The sequence below is a fragment of the Cajanus cajan genome, chromosome 5, assembly GCF_000230855.2.
Source record: "Cajanus cajan strain Asha chromosome 5, NIPB_CcT2T_4, whole genome shotgun sequence".
Taxonomy (NCBI): domain Eukaryota; kingdom Viridiplantae; phylum Streptophyta; class Magnoliopsida; order Fabales; family Fabaceae; genus Cajanus; species Cajanus cajan.
This window is the reverse complement of record NC_138521.1, coordinates 12,444,650-12,464,828: the sequence shown is the minus strand read 5'-3', so window position 1 is coordinate 12,464,828 and position 20,179 is coordinate 12,444,650. Positions and strand designations below refer to the sequence as shown.

Genomic DNA, 20,179 nt, shown 5'->3' with positions numbered 1-20,179 from the left:
GTATTTATAGGCCTCAGACAAAAACAAATATATTTATAAATAATTAAAAATTTGCAAAATCTTTCTCGATCTTCTTGGCTTGGGGACTAAGAAAAGAATATTCACATGAGGTTCTGCACGCTAAAGATAAATTTTTACAGTAGTAAGTATTTTTTTTATTTTTCTTAATAACGTTAATATTTTTTCTTATACCTTTTTATTTTCTTTTTATCCTTCTTTATTCAATTTTTTTTTTATATAGAAATAGTTATTTAGAACGATATATGAAGCTTGTGGATTTCTTTTAGCACCCATTTAAGACATTTTTACGATCTTTTATTATATGAAGTAACTGATCGCACTCTTATATTATAACTGAAATTTTAACCCTCACTTCAATTCCTATTTTTTATTGAACAGAGGACTTTATTTTCTCCTAGTAATTAAATAGATACATTTCTTTCAAACTAATTTTACTCTTTATTAAATCCACGTTGACCAAAAACACATCTTGACTATTCATGATTGCACTCTGCATCGCGATTTATCCATATCATTTGACTGATCGTGACTTTAACAAAGTATTGCAAAATTTTATGCGATGAATTAATTAAAATTTATTTGTAAACAAATTCTTCACATGCTTTCCCAGTAATAAAATATAATATGATATACAGTAATATTACTAACTTTGTAATCATTAAAATTATAACGGTATATAAAGTGAGTTATAATTTATTAGATAGACCAAACCACTTCATATTTTTAATAATTAAACATAAATAAATATTAAAGTTATGGAAAGTTATTTAAAAAAAATATAAATTAATTTCTTTTTATATTTAAAAAATATAATAATCTACTAAAAGAAAAAATTAAAAGAATGATTATTAAAATATATCTATAGATTAAGAATGTAAAAAATAATAATTAATTGATAATATATCAAAATAAAATCCATAAAACAATCTATTCTCTTACATTATAAATTGAAAATGGAATGAGGCAAATCTCACTGTCAAGCAAATTCAACAATTTGTGGGAGTCATAAATTATATTCAGGATTTTATTCTCAAGGTTGATTAAAACTAGTAATTTACACCCACATCACATCATGTTATTTTAATTAAATTAAAAGTAAAATATTGGAGTTGGGACAGAGGAGGGAGGTTAAAAAAAATGAGGGTCGAGACCAAAGAAAATTGAGGAGGTTGAAATTTAACATGGAAAAATGAAGCAAAGTAAGAAAAAGTACAAATTTTAGGTTTGAGATGAAGATTGGGGAAGATGTGAGTGGCAGAGAAAAATGGGTGTTGGAGTTTCGAGGTGAGAGAATTGGAATCAAAATTGATATTATCAAGTTTATAATAATGCAAGTTTATCTAACTGAAATAAACTTTCTTAATATATTTTATTTATGATAAAAAAAAAACTCATAAATAAGAGTTAATCATTTATATACTGTCAGTCTAAATTTTTTTTACACTAACAACCAATTATATTTTTAAATTGTGTTATGTCACTGTTAAAAGTAAATGTGTTTACAGTGGTATAACATAATTAAAAGATATAATTGATTACTAGTGTAAAGTTTTATGCTAATAGTGTATAGGTGATTAATTCTATAAAGAATTGGTTAAAAATGTATGAGTGAGTGTAATGTGATAATGGTAATGCAAGGTGAGAGGAGGCAAAACGTTGGAGGGGTAAAGCATTAATGGAGAAGGAGAAGAAGGAAGCAACTAGCAAGGCGTGGGAAAATAGGAGAAAAGAATAGGGAAAACATGAAAACGACAAGCGACGATTTCATATTCACACTGCAAGTGCCAATAAAATACGACCAACTTTCACTCCCTCTTATCCCCCACCTTCCATCCGAATAACTTCCCTCACAAGAATACACCTAACTTTTCCTCTCAATTTTCACAAGTTTTTCAATTATTTATCAATATCTTGAAATTTTTTTTTTTATTTTTAAAATTTAATTTAATTTATTTTTATTTTTAAAAAATATTTAATGTTATCTTTTATTCAAAAGTGACATTAATAATGTTAATAAAATCCAATCAAAGGATAATTAGATGATCAAATTGAATAATTTAAAATATTCAATTTGATTCTATTTTTTTTATAAATGTTTAATTTAGTCTTCTAATTTTCAAAAAGAATATATAATGATATCCATTCATATTATTTCATTAACATCATGAATGTCAATCATGAATGTCAATTTCAATGTAAGAGTAATATTAAACATTTTTTTAAAAGTTAATGGATTAAATTAAATTAACTTTTTAAAAATAATGAAACTAAATTGAATTCTCAAATTAAATAAGGACTAAAAATATAATTTATTCAATGATTTAAGAAAAGTTATACAGAATGATAGACAAATACAAATGCAAATGCAACCTATAAATATAAATATTATAAATTTTGATATCAATAGTGTAAACATCAAATTTGACAAGAAATGTTCTACTTGAAGATTTATTATTATTTGTTGTTATTTAATTTTTTAGATAAATATAATTTTTACTACAAAAAAAATTACTTGTTATATAGTTATAATAATATATATTAATATATTGTTAAAATGTGTAGGTGTAAAACTATAAATTATAGTGTTAAATATATTTAAAATATATTATTGAATTTTATTCAAAGTTAATACTAAATTTGTATAAATATATATCAAATAAATTTATACCTATGTTTATTACATTTATAATAATATTATTTTAAATATTATTATATTTAACATTTCTTGTAATGATCTAATTGTTTGATTATAAATTATTTGAATTTCGATAACTTTTAACACTATTAATTAAGAAATATACCATATACTTTTTAATTCACATAGAAGAGATTTTATGTTAGTTTCGGTGCCACTTTATGACTCGTCTTGATCTCTACACTTAGTAAAATCACACTACTACTAGTGAACTAAGAGAAATATTAAGTTAGATAACTCATGCATAGAGGTATAGATAAGAATAAGATAACTAAGTTTCTATATACAAAATAGAACACCATATATGTACAATCATCCCAAAAATAATATCGTCCTAGTGTCGGTCAAGCACAAATAAAACTATTACCCAAAATGGTAACTCTAACATGAGGACCGAACTCTCCGTCTCGTAATGGTCACATCAACTCCAAGCTATCCCTGACCTGCTCCCATACCAAGTATGATCATCGCAGTCCATCAACATGGAAACAGAAGGGTAAGTTAGAGTTCAAAAAATAATCATACAAGTACTGAATAAAATCTATACTACACATATATCTAAATCAAGTCCCAAAGAAACTTCCATCTCAATCAATCATTCATTCATCAAACATGAAGTCAAACACCATACACTTCATCATCATAACAATCATGCAATACATGCAACTCATGACAGATATCAATGCATATCAATCATCTAATACGTCGTCACGCATACACCTAGGAGATCTCCCTAACAACAGAGTAGTGTAAGTGACATCCCAATCCTAATGAAACCAACCCAACCATTTTCACACCAAATGCGTTTGCTTGATCACAGCTAAACAGGATATAAATCCTCCCTCGAGTTTACTCGGATGATATCACTTACACAATTGGAAGTCCGGTTCCACCGTCAGGTATAGCACAGCTGGGTACAGGCTTACCACGACATTGGCATGCATTACCAAGTCACTTGTGGAGTTCGCCCACCGACTATCCGCAAGGAACCACGCACCTTCCCCAATACTTGGTTAAGGGAATAACCCTCGACCTCATACTCTGCTCCAACACTAGCTAAGGACTTAGAGGAGACTCACTCAAACTAGTGCCCTACCTGAGCACCACTCTCATAATCAGTGGCCTATCAAAGCACCACTCTCAAGAGACTCTATGTGAGCTCTTCTAGTTCAAAAATATTTCCCTCTCCTCAAGTTCTAGGCTAGACACATGCCATAAGGCATCACATGTAATAATGCATCATACATCATTCATGGTCAATCCACCATCATGATCAATAATCATACTCATGTCATAAGGCATCACATGCAATAATGCATCATACATCATACATGATCAATCTACCATCATGATTAATAATCATACTCATGCCATAAGGCATCACATGCAATAATACATCATTCATCATACATGGTCAATCCACCATCAGGATCAATAATCATACTCATATGAACATATACTCATGTCATATCATATTTAAACATTCACATATATCATTACCAAGCATACATATGAATCACACCTCACCATACATCATATATCATACATACATGATCCAAAACTTCAACTTAACATGCATTAGCATCATTTCATTCATAAACATGTTCACGCTCGGCGCAGCCTGAGCGCGCCCAACCTAATCCCAACCCGAGAGTCCTAAAACTCATCCACGCCCGACGCGTTCAACTCGCGCCCGACGTCCTTAAGACAGAGACTCCTAAGAGTCTCCATGCCCGGCGCACCCACCATGCGCCCGACGTGCTCCAAATAAAGACCATCAAGAGTCTCTCCACGCTCGGCGCGCTCACCTGAGCCCAGCATCGTCCACATAGAGACCTTCAGAGGTCTCCGTGCCAGGCGCATCAACCTTGCGCCCGGCGCCACGCCAGTAAAAAAAACACAAATAGGTTCACTATCTAATATCGCACCCGACGTGGTTTTTCTCACGTCCAGCGTGACACCCCCCATTTACAATCATGCCCGGCGCGAATAACCTCGCCCCCGGCATGATCGAGAAATGGGTGCCTCTAATGAAAGCACGCCCGGTGCCAAGAACTGTGCCTAGCGCAAACTCAAATAGCAGCCTCCAACACTTCGAAAATTTCTTCCAACACTTGAAAATCAGCAAAACCAACCATATGCAAACCAAGAAATACAATGCATGGACTCCATACAACTCAAAAACAATATCAATTTCAACATGCACCCATCCGATGCATCAAAATCCCCAAAAACCCCATTTTTCCCAAAACCCTGAAAAATGAGCGAATTCTTCGATCCAGCCATGGATCCTCGACTTTCGTGCATCAATTGAGTCACTAAAATCACATGCAACTTCCCTCACCTGAAAATTGGCTCAAAATAGCCAAAAATGAAGAAGAAGTAGAATTTCCTTCTGAAGCTCAACCCAAAACTTCAATCCTCCAAAAGCAAGCTTCCTAGCCTGAATTCCAAGAGAAGACAGAAGAGATTAGTGATCTAGAGGAGAAGAAGAATCATACAAAGAAATTCGGGAGAGAAAGGAGCTCACAGACCTAGATTCCTTCTCTCTAAAACTTCTCTCTAAGTCCACTTTTTTCTCTTCTCCTCAACTGCATGCATGTGACCTATTTATAAAAGTCTGGAGTGGCCAGAACGACCCTTTTCGAATCTGGAATGGCTCGTTCTGCACTCATTTGTCATGTGTAAAATTCACATCCAGAATGACCCGTTCTCAAACCAGAACGGCCCGTTCTAGGGTTGCATTTTAACCCATAAAGGTCATGTTTGGAACGACCCGTTCTCAACTAGGATTTATAGGCTTATTTAGTAGTTTGGAACGACCCGTTCCAGTTTGGGAATGACCCGTTTTGGACTACTAAATCACCATTGTTTTAGTAGTTTGAAACGGCCTGTTCCAATTTGGGAACGTCCCGTTCCAATCTACTAACTACGTTACACTTTATATAAGTTCATGATCCCAAAAATTTAGGCTGTGGAAATAATATATATATATATATATATATATATATAATTTAGTATTTCAAGTATACATTGAAAATGATAAAAATTTATTTTTATATTAATAAAATTAAAAAAAAAAAACTATTTTCAATGTTTAAATTATATTATAAATAAATATACTTAAATATATTAATTTAAAATTAGTTTATTTAGTTTATATAATTTTTAAAAAATATTTTAATTCTTATACATGAATTTTATTTTTAAAATTATTAAATATTGTCATATAAAATTTATCTACTAATTTTTTAGAGATCAAAATACATTTTTTTAAAAATTATAAAAATTAAAAATATTAATCTTAAATTTGAAAAATTAAAAATAAATTTATCCTAAATTTAAAAAATTAAAACATACTTAAACTTATAATATATTATACTCATGGTATATGTGCAACTCTTTTAATTAATAAAACTATTCAAATATGTGAGTAGTTAGGTTTATTATCCTTTTTTTTAAATAATAAATATGAAATGACTTCTCCAAAATTACTTAACAGAAAATTAATGATATATTAAAAAGCATCAAATCAAACATTATTATATACCTATTAGTTAGTCAAAACTCAATTGACAGAAAGTTAAACCAAATTCCAAAGTATTAGTATAATTTGGATGTGGACAGGATTTTAACTATGGAATTTAATTTGCCACCATCATATGGATGATATATCGCATTCGTTAATTAAAAAATAAATAAAAATTCTGTCACAAAATTCTCTCACTTGGCTTTCTTATTGGGACTACGTAGGCTTCACCCCAAACACAAGACGCTATCATATACGAAATAAAATAAAATCTGGAACACCACTTTTATGATCTATCACCTACCAAACCCAATTATGTCACTTTCATCAAACATACATACTCTGATTTTCTTTTCTTCCACTTTCTTTCTCGTCTCCTAAATACCTTCTTCTGCAAGCTTTAAAATAAATAAATAAATATATATATATATATATATATATATATATATATATATAATATAATATGTATAGTTATTTAGTAAAATATAATATAAAATTTAAGTTGTTAGTCAAATGTTAAGACCAACAAAATGAGTAGTCATCGATTACATCATTAACATGACCTTACAACATCTTTCAAAAGTTTGCTCTAGTTAACTTTGTGCTATTTTTTTAAAAATCATGATTATCGCAGTTCAAGTCATGAAAAACATACAAGAATTACTAAATTTAAAAAATATACAAGTATAGAAAAATGAATCTATACTACTCATCAATAAATAAATCATTCATAATTCACCTCATACAACCATTTACTAAACAATCAAGACTGTGTCTAACAAATTTTGGGCTTAAGACAAATTTTTTTATTTTTTTTATTCTCATTTAATTAAATAATTTTTACTTTTATTTTTAATTAATAAAATTGTTAAGTAAATATTAATAATTAAAAAATTTTAACATCTAACGGTAACTAATTCAATTACTACATTGTAATATATTTTATAAACACTTATTGCAAAATTTAATAAATTAATTTTTTAATATATTCAATACTTCTAATGGAACACTAATTTATTTTTTTTAGTAATTTTTAACATTTTCAAATTAGAGAAAAAAATTCATGACCACTAATATAAAATTAAGACAATATTTTATTTTCAAAAATCTTATTATTGAAATTTAAATAATTTTCTTAAATTGATTTTATATTTTAAAATCTTTTATAATATAGAGTGAATATAATAAAATAATTAAAACTATAAAAATTAGAATAACCAAATTAACATAATGTTCTTACGATCTTATCACTATCATTTTCGTTAATTTTTTTTATATGTATATAAGTCATACTATTTTTATAGAAATTAAACCTTATATTCATTTCGATACCATTTTTTTTTATTGAAATTTAAAATAAATGTAAAATAACTTTTAAATTATAATAAAATTTCACAAATTTTTTTTAGGGGATAAAATTTCACAAATTAATAATCTTATTATAATATTTATGTGTGCATATATCAATTTTAAATAATTATATGATCTTATACATTAACTAATTAATTATAATATAATAAAACATATTATTTAATTATTTATATTAAAATTATTTATTTTTTAAAAAATTAAAAAATTAAATAAATAAAAAAAACTAAGACTGGAGGCCTAAGGTAATGGCCTCAAAGGCTACCTTAGCCACGACCATGCTAAACATCAACCTATTTGAAAGCTACACACTAAGCAATCAAACTCATACCAAGTCATATCATCCAATAAATCAATCATCCACTGCATATGAACACATCAATCAATAACACATCATATGTGTACACATCAACTAATGTGTCGTCACACATTTACCTACGTAAGTCTCCTAATACACTTGAGTAGTTTAAGTGGCTTAACCCTACCGAATCAACCCTAATTGGTTTCATGTCATACACGCTTGCCGGATCCACAACTAAAATGAGATACAAATCCCTCATTTGATTTCTTGAGTATCGTCACTTACACTAGAAAAGTCTGATTCCACCGTCAAGATTTAGCTGGATATAGGTGTATCACAACCTTAATATGCATTACCAAGTCACTTATAAAGTTAGTCCACTAACTATCTACAAGGAACCACACAACCATTCCAGTAATCACTTAAGAATGATAACCCTCGACTTCATATTTTACTTCACATTGATTAAGGATCTAGAAAAGACTCAACAAAATCCATTCAAAGAGTTTCAGACCTACTCAAGAAGGGTTTTCAACAATTGGCCACTTAGAGCGCCAAAACAAGATTCCCTAAATTGGATCTTCAACTTTCTAAACAACATTCTCTCTTCTAGTCTTATGTCAATCAACATGTTTTAATCCTTGCAACATTCTCATGTATTTTCTATATACATTACCCTAAGTTAATGCATATAGAGATCAAATCACACCAATCATACATATCATACCAATACCAAACAACTCTTTCAAAGTAGCATACCAATGCTCAACAACTTATTCAATAATAACATACAAATGCATACTCAACACTCCAACCATGCAATTTATAGTATATTTTTCATACATAGAATATCAATGCTTAACAATTCATCCTACATCATACAACATGAAGTAGACTCAAGCATTTTTCTATTCATGTTCCCCATAAACATTTAATCATCAATGATTAAATCATCAACATGCATTATCTTAGATCAATGTATAATCACCATACAAGTATTAAATTAACCTCCAATCTTCAAAAACACATCCAATTTGTACAACAAAGAAGGAACCAAGTGCTTTAAACACCCACAAGTCTTGCTCTAAGCAATGCATATTTGCTCTGAGCATCACGAAAACTCACTTGGAGCAAGCCAAGACAGAGGGCACCCCTAGAAGCCTTGGTTTTGTCACCTGAAGCGACGTCATCCTTACTCTAAGCAACAAAACTCACTCAAAATGCTCAACAATTTGCTCTAAGTAAGCAAAGTCGGGGACTATCCTTGGACTTCCACCTTCACTTGCTCTAAGTGAGTAGGTTCACGCTTTGAGCCTTAAGAAATCACTTTGAGCAATCATAATTTGCTCAAAATAATCCAAGTTAGAGACTTTTCCTAAAATGGTCGCACTTTCTTGCTTTGAACAACTCCTATGGGTGCTTTGCGTGAGTAAGGCTAGAAACCTGCATATTCAAAGCTAAAAAACAACAACCTAATAACCATCTTAACCATTGAAAATTTGATCAACTCATACCACAATACATGCATGCAACTCCACAATTCATACATTTACATTCTCAAAAATTCATTGTGCACAATAATCCTAACATGCAACAATATATACAATCCAGATCATCAAAACCATTTCAGCCACCTTGACAACAACCAAAACCCATCCATCTGTCATGCCATTTTGAAAATTACCAACCATACGCTCATACATAATCAGAACCAACAACATGAAATTAAATCATCTCATTCACAATTAAACCTAGTTTCTCTTACCTCGATTCTAAGCCCGCCAAAAATAAAGAAGAGGAAGAAGGAAAAAGAGAGTGTTTCCAAGTTTCCAAGTTCACACTACTAATTCTCATCTCCAAAGGTTTGTACTAGTAACTAATCACTAGCACCACCACTCAAGGATTCTCGAAGAGTTAAAAGAAGAAAAAGGAAAAGAAGATGAATGTATTCTAATTAAGAACCACACACACTTTCAAGTTTCACAAAAGAACATGCTTTCTCCTCATGCATTGTGTTACAACTTCTACCATGAAGCACCTCAGCAAGTTCCTCATGGGTGAAATAGCAAATTTTTAAAAAAATAATATTTTATTAAATAATTTATTTTATAATTTTTTATTAGTATTTAATAATTTTAGATTTTGTTTTATTTAAACATATTTGTTTATATTACAAATATAAACTTTGACATAATAGTAAATAATAATAAAATATTATTAATAAAATTTTTCCAACACCTTTTCTGAAGATCATTAGTCTTGTCGGAATTTGCCCTTATCTTCATCATATCGTTGAAGCCCCACTACATGCTCCTCGATGTTAATCACACATCCCATGACACACTTTTCATGCTCACGATGAGCATGTATGAGACTCTTCCTCCAAAAACCATTGCCACCACATGGATGAGGAGGACGGTGACGAGTTTGTGTTACTCCCAACCAATGAAAATAAAATCTAGATTTATCAAAAAAGATATTAAATCTGATAATTATAAGGGTGCTCCAACAATAAACTTGTACTTTAGGATGAAGTTCTCACAATGGTAAAGAATACGAGGGTTTCTCGAAAGAATTGTGTCTGCATGAAATGGTAAAAAATTGTTGTCATGGCGTTCTTCATGCTAAGTTTTGGTGACGAATACTTTTCTTTGTTTTTTCCCCATCATTTCTTATGTTTTCATTTGCACTCTTAGATTTTTTTTTGTTTCAGATCTCTGGTTGTTTAGGTTTTTTTTTTTTTTTTTTTTGTACTACTTGGTCTGATTGTAGATGGTGGTGGGTTTCCAATCTCATGAGTTTTTTTTTTTTTTATTTTCTTGTTTTCTTTTGTGTTGGGTGTATGATTCTCTTCAACGATCAAAATTGTATAGGTTGATGACTATGTTGATTTTCTATTATGCGTTGTACGAGATTTTATGTTGAAGAGTTCTAATTTTGTGTTCGAGCAAAGTTTAATGATGGAGAGGGTGGCTTCACCATGGCGGTATTGGAGAGGGAGAGTGTTTTCATTTAGGTATTATAAGAACTCACCATTTTTTCTAGTGAAAGGGTTTTTTTTTTTTTTTTTTTTTCATTTTTGGTGTCAAGCAAGGTATGACAATAAACAAACAAATAACCATGTTCAAAAGCTCCTATAACCAGAAATTGCAACGACACTATATTACCTTCTGGATCAACAACTCCTTTTACCATTCATTAACAATCTAACTATTTTATAAAAGGGCATGGATATAAATTTAGTCCACAAAACCTCAGTCATTTAATTTAAAATTATATATCCTACAATTGATATTACTTGGAAATAGGTGAACCACCTAAAGAGATACTTTTATTTATTGCCTCATTCGTGTAGCACCTAACAACATGCTTCATGTTATAATCCTTCTTTGGTGATATCAAATGCGAGGTAGTTTCTTCTCACTTTCTTCAAAAACAAAATCATAACTATTATTTTTTCTTCTCCCTTTTCCCCTTTTTTTTTCCGTATACTTTGATTTAGTACATGTTGGTTTTGTAGATTTTAGAAGGAGAAAGGAATTGAAGTAACTTTAATAAAAAAGGAAGAAGTTGTAATGACCTGCTATGGTTACTACATTTAACAGATCAACAACTTACTATAAAAAAAAGTTAATTTAACCACCTAAATTAACGACCGATTTTTTTCCGTCATTAATAGCGACATAATTAGCGACCGAATCTGATTTGGTTGCAAACTTTATTTAGCAACCGACTTAGCGACCGAAATTTTTAGTGGCCAATAATCAGTCGCTTAATCGGTCGCTAAAATAATAATTGTTGGTTAAAATAGAAATGGAACGGTTTCGGTCGCTAAAAAAATAAAAAAAATTATTATTTATAATAATTTTAGCGACCAAATTAAAATCGGTGGCTAAAGAAATAAAAAATATTATTATTTATAATAATTTTAGCAATCAACTTAAAATCGATTGCTAAAAAAATAAAAATATTATTATTTATAATAATTTTAGCGACTAAAGTAAAATCCGTCGCTTAAAAAATAAAAATATTATTGTTTATAATAATTTTAGCGACCAAATTAAAATCGGTTGCTAAAAAAATAAAAAATATTATTATTTATAATAATTTTAGCGATCAAATTAAAATCAGTCGTTAAAAAAATAAAAATATTATTATTTATAGTAATTTTAGCGACCAAATTAAAATCGGTTGCTAAATGTAAATTTTTTAAAAAATTTAAAAATATATTTCTTTTAAATGAAAGCAAATATAAAAATATATAATATTATTTTTATAATGATAAAAATATTAATGATAAGAAATAAAAATCATTACCCTCCCAATAAAATTAATTTATTTTTTAAAATAATACAAATTATATAATTTAAAATAGATAATTAATATATCATGATGTATTAAAAAATGAGAAACATAATGCTATAAAAGAAAATTAAATAATAATCTTTTTAATTGAATCTTAAAAAAAAATTAGACTAATTTAAATAATAATTTATATAAAAAATTTATTTATTTTTCTCTTGAGAAACTTATTTCTCTTTTATCATGCATAATATTTTATTATATTATTAGATAATATGAAAATACATAATTTATTGTGCTTTCCAATTTTGTTAAGGTAAATAAACTTCTTTTCATAAATCTTATTCTATTTTAATTATTATTTTCAAAATTGACTTAAACATCTAGTTCAATTGATATAAATGTACATTAGTTCCAGCAAATTTAAAATAATTGGCTTATATAAGGATTAATAAAAATTTATCAAACAAATCTAAAATTAATAAAACATAATTAATGTTCCATTAGTTTAATAAATAAAAATTATAAAATCAATTATATATATAAATATATACACCAATAACACATGAGATCAATTACTTAAAATATGTTATACCATCTATCTTCGATTATGTTCGTACTACTTTGAGGTAGATATCGCTTCTTTGAGGAGACATGATTCTATTTTTACTAAGTATTATATTGCTCAATAACTTTATATTAAATGTTAATTTTATAAATTCAACCGTTAGATTGAAAGTTTTTTACTCTTTAGATCATATATACAAAATTTTATATGAATTCAAGATGATTTGATATTCCATTCTTGTAAAATAAAATTGATGTAATATATACATTTCAAAATATACTAAAATATGAGCACTTTGATTACCTTCAAGTTGTTCAATTTTAACAAAACTTGATATAAACATATAAAGTGATATTTCAATCTAACGGTTGGATTTACAAAATTCACATTTAGTATAAAGTTATTGAGTGGTGTAATCCTTAGTAAAAGTTATATCAGTGTTATTATAACCCTTCTCATTTTAAAATATAAAAATTATTATTTAAACTTTTAAATTTTAATAAATAATTTAAATTGTATCATAATATTAATTTTAAATAGAAATAAGTAGATTGTTAATTATAAAAATAAGTATATATATAAATAAATATTAATTAAATATAATATAATTATTATTATTAGTAATATAATTATTATATATATATTATTATATATTATAACAGTCCGGACACATCGAAATGAGAAGGATCCAAAGATAGTATAAGTTGAGATTGTATAGTTAAGGATGACTTAAATGAATTAATTTGTGCTACCTATACTGACAACATGCATCTGCTTTTTGATAGCTTATCTTATCAGAACCCCACAGTTAAGCGTGTTTGGCTTGGAGTAATATAGGGATGGGTGACCTTCTGGGAAGTTTCCCAAAAACTATGTAATTAAGGACAAAACATGCTGAAAAGTGAAGTATTGTGAAATAGAATCCTTGAGAGGCCAAATATGAGCGTTTCGTAGAGACCGAATTTGCGACGTCTATAAAATTTAATAAAATAAAAAATAAATCTTTAGCGACCGATTTATTCGGTCTCTAATTTGGTCCCCACACACATCAGCGATCAAAATCATTGCAACCGTTTTGCAACCAAAATTTTCGGTCGCTAAATAGAGACCAAAATTTTTTATCACTGAACAGTGACCGAAAATTTTTTGGTCGCTATATAGCTTTGCGACCAGGTTTTTACGACTACTTAAATTCGGTCGCTAAGGTAAATAGCGACCGATTTAAGAAATTTAGCAACTGATTTTGGTAGTCGCTAAATGCCATTTTTTTTGTAGTGACTAGCAACAAAAATAACTAATTAACTAGGATTAAAATAATCACAATACCTAGATATATGCACCAACACACACATATATTTATATATATGTACAACCATCCAACACTATAAAAATAAAAACCATAAATTGTCGGTTAAACAACTTAACAAAACCTTTTACAAAAGTAGCCTCTAGCTACACCGCCATCCAACATGGCTTTCCACACATTTGACTCCTCAATGTGGGTTTCGGCTCGTGGGCCAACCCAGCCCACCTTGAAAACGGGCTGGATTGGGCCAAAAAATGAAAAAAAAATCATAATGGGTCAAAAAATGTGACCCGACCCACTTTTGACCCAGCCCACCATGCACCTAACCCATTTTCACCTCCATCAACCCAACTCACTAACAACCCACTTGACCATTTATTATAATATATATTATTTTAACAAAATACTATTATTTTTTGTAAATAAAGATAAAGTCAATGTTAAACAGCTTGAAATTACTAGAAATTTATTTACTCAAACCTCCAATGAAATTTAATATTGATGAAAAATCATTCACATGAAAGGATTTTTATTTTTATTTTTTGATTATTCAAAGTTTAATTTAAGTTTAATGTTGTATGCATGATACTTAATTTGACAATTTTTACTTTAGATTATAAATTATTTTAGATTGAAATTTATTTTAAATTAGATTTTTTTTTAAATTAGATGGGTTGGTGAGCCGATCCATTTAGTCCACCAATCTGTGGTAGGTTGGGTCGAGTCAACCCATTTAAAAAGTGGATTGAGGTGGGATAGACCAAACAGACCTGACTGACCTGTTTTGACAACTCTAGATTACATACATTATGAAAAAAAATTTTGTGATATGAAAGACTGGATTTAGAACATTATATGTTGGTTCTTCATTCTTTTCATCCTATTTGCTTTCGTAATCATGTTTATTAGGAGTGGCTAAACTCCATTCTTGTTGAGATTAATTGTAAATATTCATTCTCATATATTTATGTTATAAATAAATATATGTTTATGTATTTTTGTAAGTATACTATTACATATTCATCTATTTATGACTTGATCACTCATGAATGAATTATAGTTTCAAAAGCTTAATTAGAAAATTAGTTTTTATCAAACTAAATTAAACACTTGAAATTTCTATAAATAAAGTTAAATGGTTTTATCATTTGATATTCTTTTATTTATTCCAAAATTTTCTATTTAAGCTACTAAAAGCCTTTCTTTTTAAAAAAATTACTATTAGGATAATTTAGTAAAATGATGACAGAAAAATAAATAGAAACATAATTTATTTATTATGCTATACTAAGATTATTGCGCGGTTACAATCTATACTCAACATATTTTTATTCATTCTTAGTTTTTTTTTTTTTTTTTTTTGCATATAGATAACGTGTTTGATTAAATATCCTTTCATAGTTTTAATGTATATTATATGCAACTCAATTTTATGTTTGTTGAGTTACGATGAATATGAATTATGCTAAATATTGAAATGTCTTTTAATAATATTTACTCATATTGTCAACTTTGTACAGTTGCCTATAATCACAAAACAGACTAACAAATACCTTATTGTTATAGGTAGTAGTTAATTATCTGAATCTAATGAACCACACCTAGGACAACCAAAATACCGTGCCTAGCTCTTGTTCTGATACATGTAATAAAACGAACGTGAAAAATATGGAAAGATTCACTATTAACAAAGAGGTCAAAAGGCCCTTTATATACAAGGAAAGGGAGAAGAAAAGAAAAAGAAAATGCAATACGTGCGTCATAATGTACGAAATTCCTATAACAAATTTTGTACGGAATTCCTATAACAAATTTATAACAGAAACACGCGGGACGTGAGGCAACACATGCGGGAGGTGGTTGCTGAGGGCTGAGAATAATGCTATCATCCAATACCCCCCTTCAAGCTGGAGTGTATGTCAAGCACTCCAAGCTTGGACAGTAAGTGAGAGAAGGGAGATGGATCAAGAGCTTTGGTAAATAGATCATCAGGCTGCTCAGTAGTAGAAATGGGAAGTAGATGAAGCAAGTGATTTTGCAAATGCTCACGAACCACATGACAATCAATGTCGATGTCTTTGGTGCGCTCGTGGAATACAGAATTGGCAGCAATGTGACGAGCTGAGGCACTATCACAGAAAAGCAAGGCTGGAGCAGTGAAGGGGATAACAAGATTGGTAAGCAAGTAAGTCAACCATTGAATCTCACAAGATGTTGATGTTAAGGCCCTGTACTCTGCCTCGGAAGAAGAACGAGACACAGTGCTTTACTTCTTTGAACGCCAAGAAATAAGGGAATTGCCCAGAAAAATGCAATATCCAGAAATTGATTTCCGTGTGTCAATGCAGGCTGCCCAATCAGAGTCACTGAATGCCTTAAGTTGTAAGGGAAAAGAGGCAGGATAGAACAAACCTTGGCCTGGTTTGCCTTTGATATATCTGAGGATACGGTGAAAAGCCTTAAGATGAGCGGTGGTGGGAGCTGCCATGAACTGACTAAGTTGTTGTACAGCATAACTGATGTCAGGTCTGGTGTTTGTGAGATAAAGCAAGCGACCAACAAGCTGTCTGTACTCACCAGGATTAGCACATAGATCATTATCATCATTATGAAGCTTTAGCGTTTTGACCATGGGAGAAGGAACTGGCTTGGAGGCCAAGAAACCAGAATCAGAAAGTATGTCAAGGGCATACTTTCTGTGACTAACAGTGATACCCGTAGAACTCCTAGCAATTTCAAGACCAAGAAAATACTTCAGGGGCCCTAGGTCTTTAATTCTGAAGGAATCATGCAAATGTTGCTTTACTGAGTTTATCTCATAAATATCTGTGCCTGCTAGGATAAGATCATCAACATATATAAGTAGAGCAGTGAAAAGGCCATTAGCTGTCTTGGTGAATAAGGAGTGATCATGAGGTGAATGCTTGTAACCAAAAGAAAGAAGACATGTAGAGAGCTTGTTGTACCATTGCCTACTTGCTTGTTTGAGCCCATATAAAGATTTATGCAATTTGCAAACTTGATTAGGCTTGGAGCACACAACACCCTGTGGAATAGTCATATACACTTCTTCTTCTAAGTCACCGTGTAGAAAAGCATTGTTGACGTCTAATTGGTGTAAGAACCAAGTCTGAGAAGAAGCAACAGCCAATAAAAGTCTGACAGTGGTTAATTTTGCAACAGGGGCAAATGTCTCAAAGTAATCAAGTCCCTCAGTTTGCGTGAACCCTTTGGCAACCAATCTTGCCTTGTATCTTTCCACTGAGCCATCTGATCTGTATTTGATCTTATAAACCCATTTGCAGCCAATGGGATGCTTGCCAGAAGTTAAATCAACAATGGTCCAGGTGTTGTTTGCTGTCAAAGCATCAATTTCAGCCTTCATTGCAACAACCCATTCTTGTGACTTGACAGCTTGATGATAAAACTTAGGCTCCTCATGAGTGGAAAGAGATAAGACATAATGCAAATGTGATGATGACAATGTGTTATAATTTATAACAGAAGAAAGAGGATGAGAAATACCTTTGGACAACTGAGGTGATGATGTAAGAAAATTGCAATGGAAGTCCTTGAGGTAGGTAGGTGAAAAAGGTATTCTCTGTGATCTTCTAAGTGGCAAAGGAGGTGGTTGCTGAGGTGAATGAGCAGGACGTGGGGTTGTCACGGATTGGTTAGGCATGGTGTGAGAGGATGATGGAACTTGATAAGTGGGTGATGGTTCATGTGAGATTTGTTGCTGTGGTGTAGGAGGCTTGTGAAAGGTGAGAAAATCTAGTGAGTCAATGTAGGAGTGTGATGTACTTTTATTTGGCAGGTTAAGGGAGGAAAAATCAGGAACTTTGTCAGGAATGAAGGGGAATATGTGCTAATAAAATATCACATTCCTAGAAATGGAGATTTCTCTGGTTTGAAGGTCAAATACAATGTATCCCTTGGTTCCTGGTTTGAAACCAAGGAATAAACACTTTTTGGCTCTAGGATCAAGTTTGGTTCTATGTTGTTGTAATGTGGATGCAAAGCATAAACTACCAAAAACTCTCAAGTCATTTAGGTTAGGTTTGGTGTTGTATAGTAGCTGGAAAGGACTTAGTTGGTTTAGGACAGGAGAGGGTAATCGGTTAATAAGAAAAACAACATGATTGACTGCAAAACTCTAGAATGATTTAGGTAATTTTGAGTGAAATAAAAGGGATCGAGTGACATTCAAAATGTGTCTGTGCTTCCTTTCAACAGCTACGTTTTGTTGTGGTGTTTCCACACAAGATGTTTGATGAATTATACCTAAATCCTGATAGATGGAAGACATGGAAAATTCAAGCCCATTGTCGGTTCTAAGGATTTTTATTCTTTTATTAAACTGAGTTTGGACAAGAGTAATGAAATTCTTGACTAAAATTCTGGTTTCATGTTTAGATTTCATAAGGAACAACCATGTGTGTCTTGTGAAGTCGTCTACAATAGTGAGAAAGTATTTATGGCCTTGAATGGAAGAAATGGCTAATGGTCCCCATATATCCATATGAATAAGATCAAAAGGTGCAGAACTTTTATGAATACCAGGGGGAAAAGGGAGTTTGGATTGTTTTGCCAAATGACAGTAATCACACACTTTCATTGAATCAAACTTAATAAAAGGGAAATGTTTACATATATTTTGTAATACTAGAATGGAGGGGTGACCTAATCTAAAATGCCACAAATCAAAGAAAGGTACAGTGGGTTTTTTAGCTATAATGGAGTTGATTATGTGTTGATTTGGTGCTTGAAGCTTGGTAGGTTGGCTAAGGACATATAAGCAATTTTGAACATCAGCACGCTCAATCATCTTTAAGGTAGTCATATCCTGAATCACACAATGTAAATCATCAAAGATTAGCTTGCATTTAATTGTCTTAGTAAGTTTGGGAATGGAAATTAAATTGTATTTGAATTCAGGTACATAGAGAACATCATAGAGCATAAAATCCCTAGAGAGTCTAATAGTTCCTCAGAACTTAGCAAGCACAACAGAGCCATTTGGTAGCTTAATCTGAATAGGCCTGATTGCAGTGAAAGCATCAAAATAGGTTAAGGATTGACAAACATGATCTGTAGCACCAGTGTCCAATATCCAAGACAGAGTACCTGAATTCTTATGCATCTGAGTTTCTCCATGAATCTGATTTGCACTATGATGTTCCTGATTAGTGTTCAATTTGTTGAGCAATGCAGTTATCTGTGCATATTGTTCTGGGCTGAAGCTGTAACTAGGTGCTTGAGTGGGATCTGAATTAGAATTAGCATTTACTTCTTCATTTTCTTCTGCACAATCATTGACTTCCTCAACATCATTAGTGACTGCACTGTTAACCTTTGCATTGACATTTCTGGGCTTGTTGAACACAAAATCAGGGGGGAAATCGTGCTTGAAGTAGCATGTGTCTTCTGTGTGCCTTTCTCTACAACAGAAGGTGCAAATCTTAGGCTTAACAGAACCACCTCTGGAATTGCCTCTACCTCTCATGTTACTTCCTCTATTGTTAGAGAAAGTGCCCCTTGACTGAGCACTCTTGAAATTTTGGTTAGCATTGCTAGGTGAACCTGTCATAGGTCTATTACTACTGCTAATATTCATCAGTACGTTGGAGTCAATCGCAGTGGTTCCAGTGAGTTGTCTCTCTTGTTGAAGAATAAGTGAGAAAACTTTGTTAATAGTAGGTAGAGGTTCCATTAATAAAACTTGTGCTTTAATGGTAGCAAATTGATCATTCAAACCTTTCAGGAAACAGATAACATATTCAGAGTCCCTATATTTCTTAATAGTTGGAAGAAGATCACGTACATTTCACTTGACACAAGCAAGAAGGAATAGGCCTAAGAGATTCCAGCTCCTCCCATAAGATTTTTAAATCAGTGAAAAAGCTGGAGATGTTGCGATCTCCCTGCCTGATCGAGTGAATTTCTTGTAGTAAGTCGAAGGTTCTGAAATAATCCCCTTTCGAAAAGCGATCCTTCAGATCCTGCCACAATTCCTGCGCATTATCTATATAGATAGTGCTTTGAGCAATTTGTGCTGAGACAGATCTGGTGATCCATGAGATCACCAT

The 20,179-nt window shown here is 30.9% G+C and overlaps 1 protein-coding gene across 1 annotated transcript; it reads right to left on the bottom strand.

Moving 5' to 3' along the window:
- Nucleotides 1-15,975: 15,975 nt before the first annotated feature.
- Nucleotides 15,976-20,179, bottom strand: LOC109798615 (uncharacterized). Its single transcript, XM_083074255.1, has 5 exons — nt 19,915-20,179; nt 19,099-19,847; nt 18,808-18,936; nt 16,392-17,958; nt 15,976-16,325 (listed from the first exon to the last, which is right to left on the bottom strand). The coding sequence occupies exons 1-5, from the start codon at nt 20,177-20,179 to the stop codon at nt 15,976-15,978; spliced, it is 3,060 nt and encodes a 1,019-aa protein (XP_082930381.1).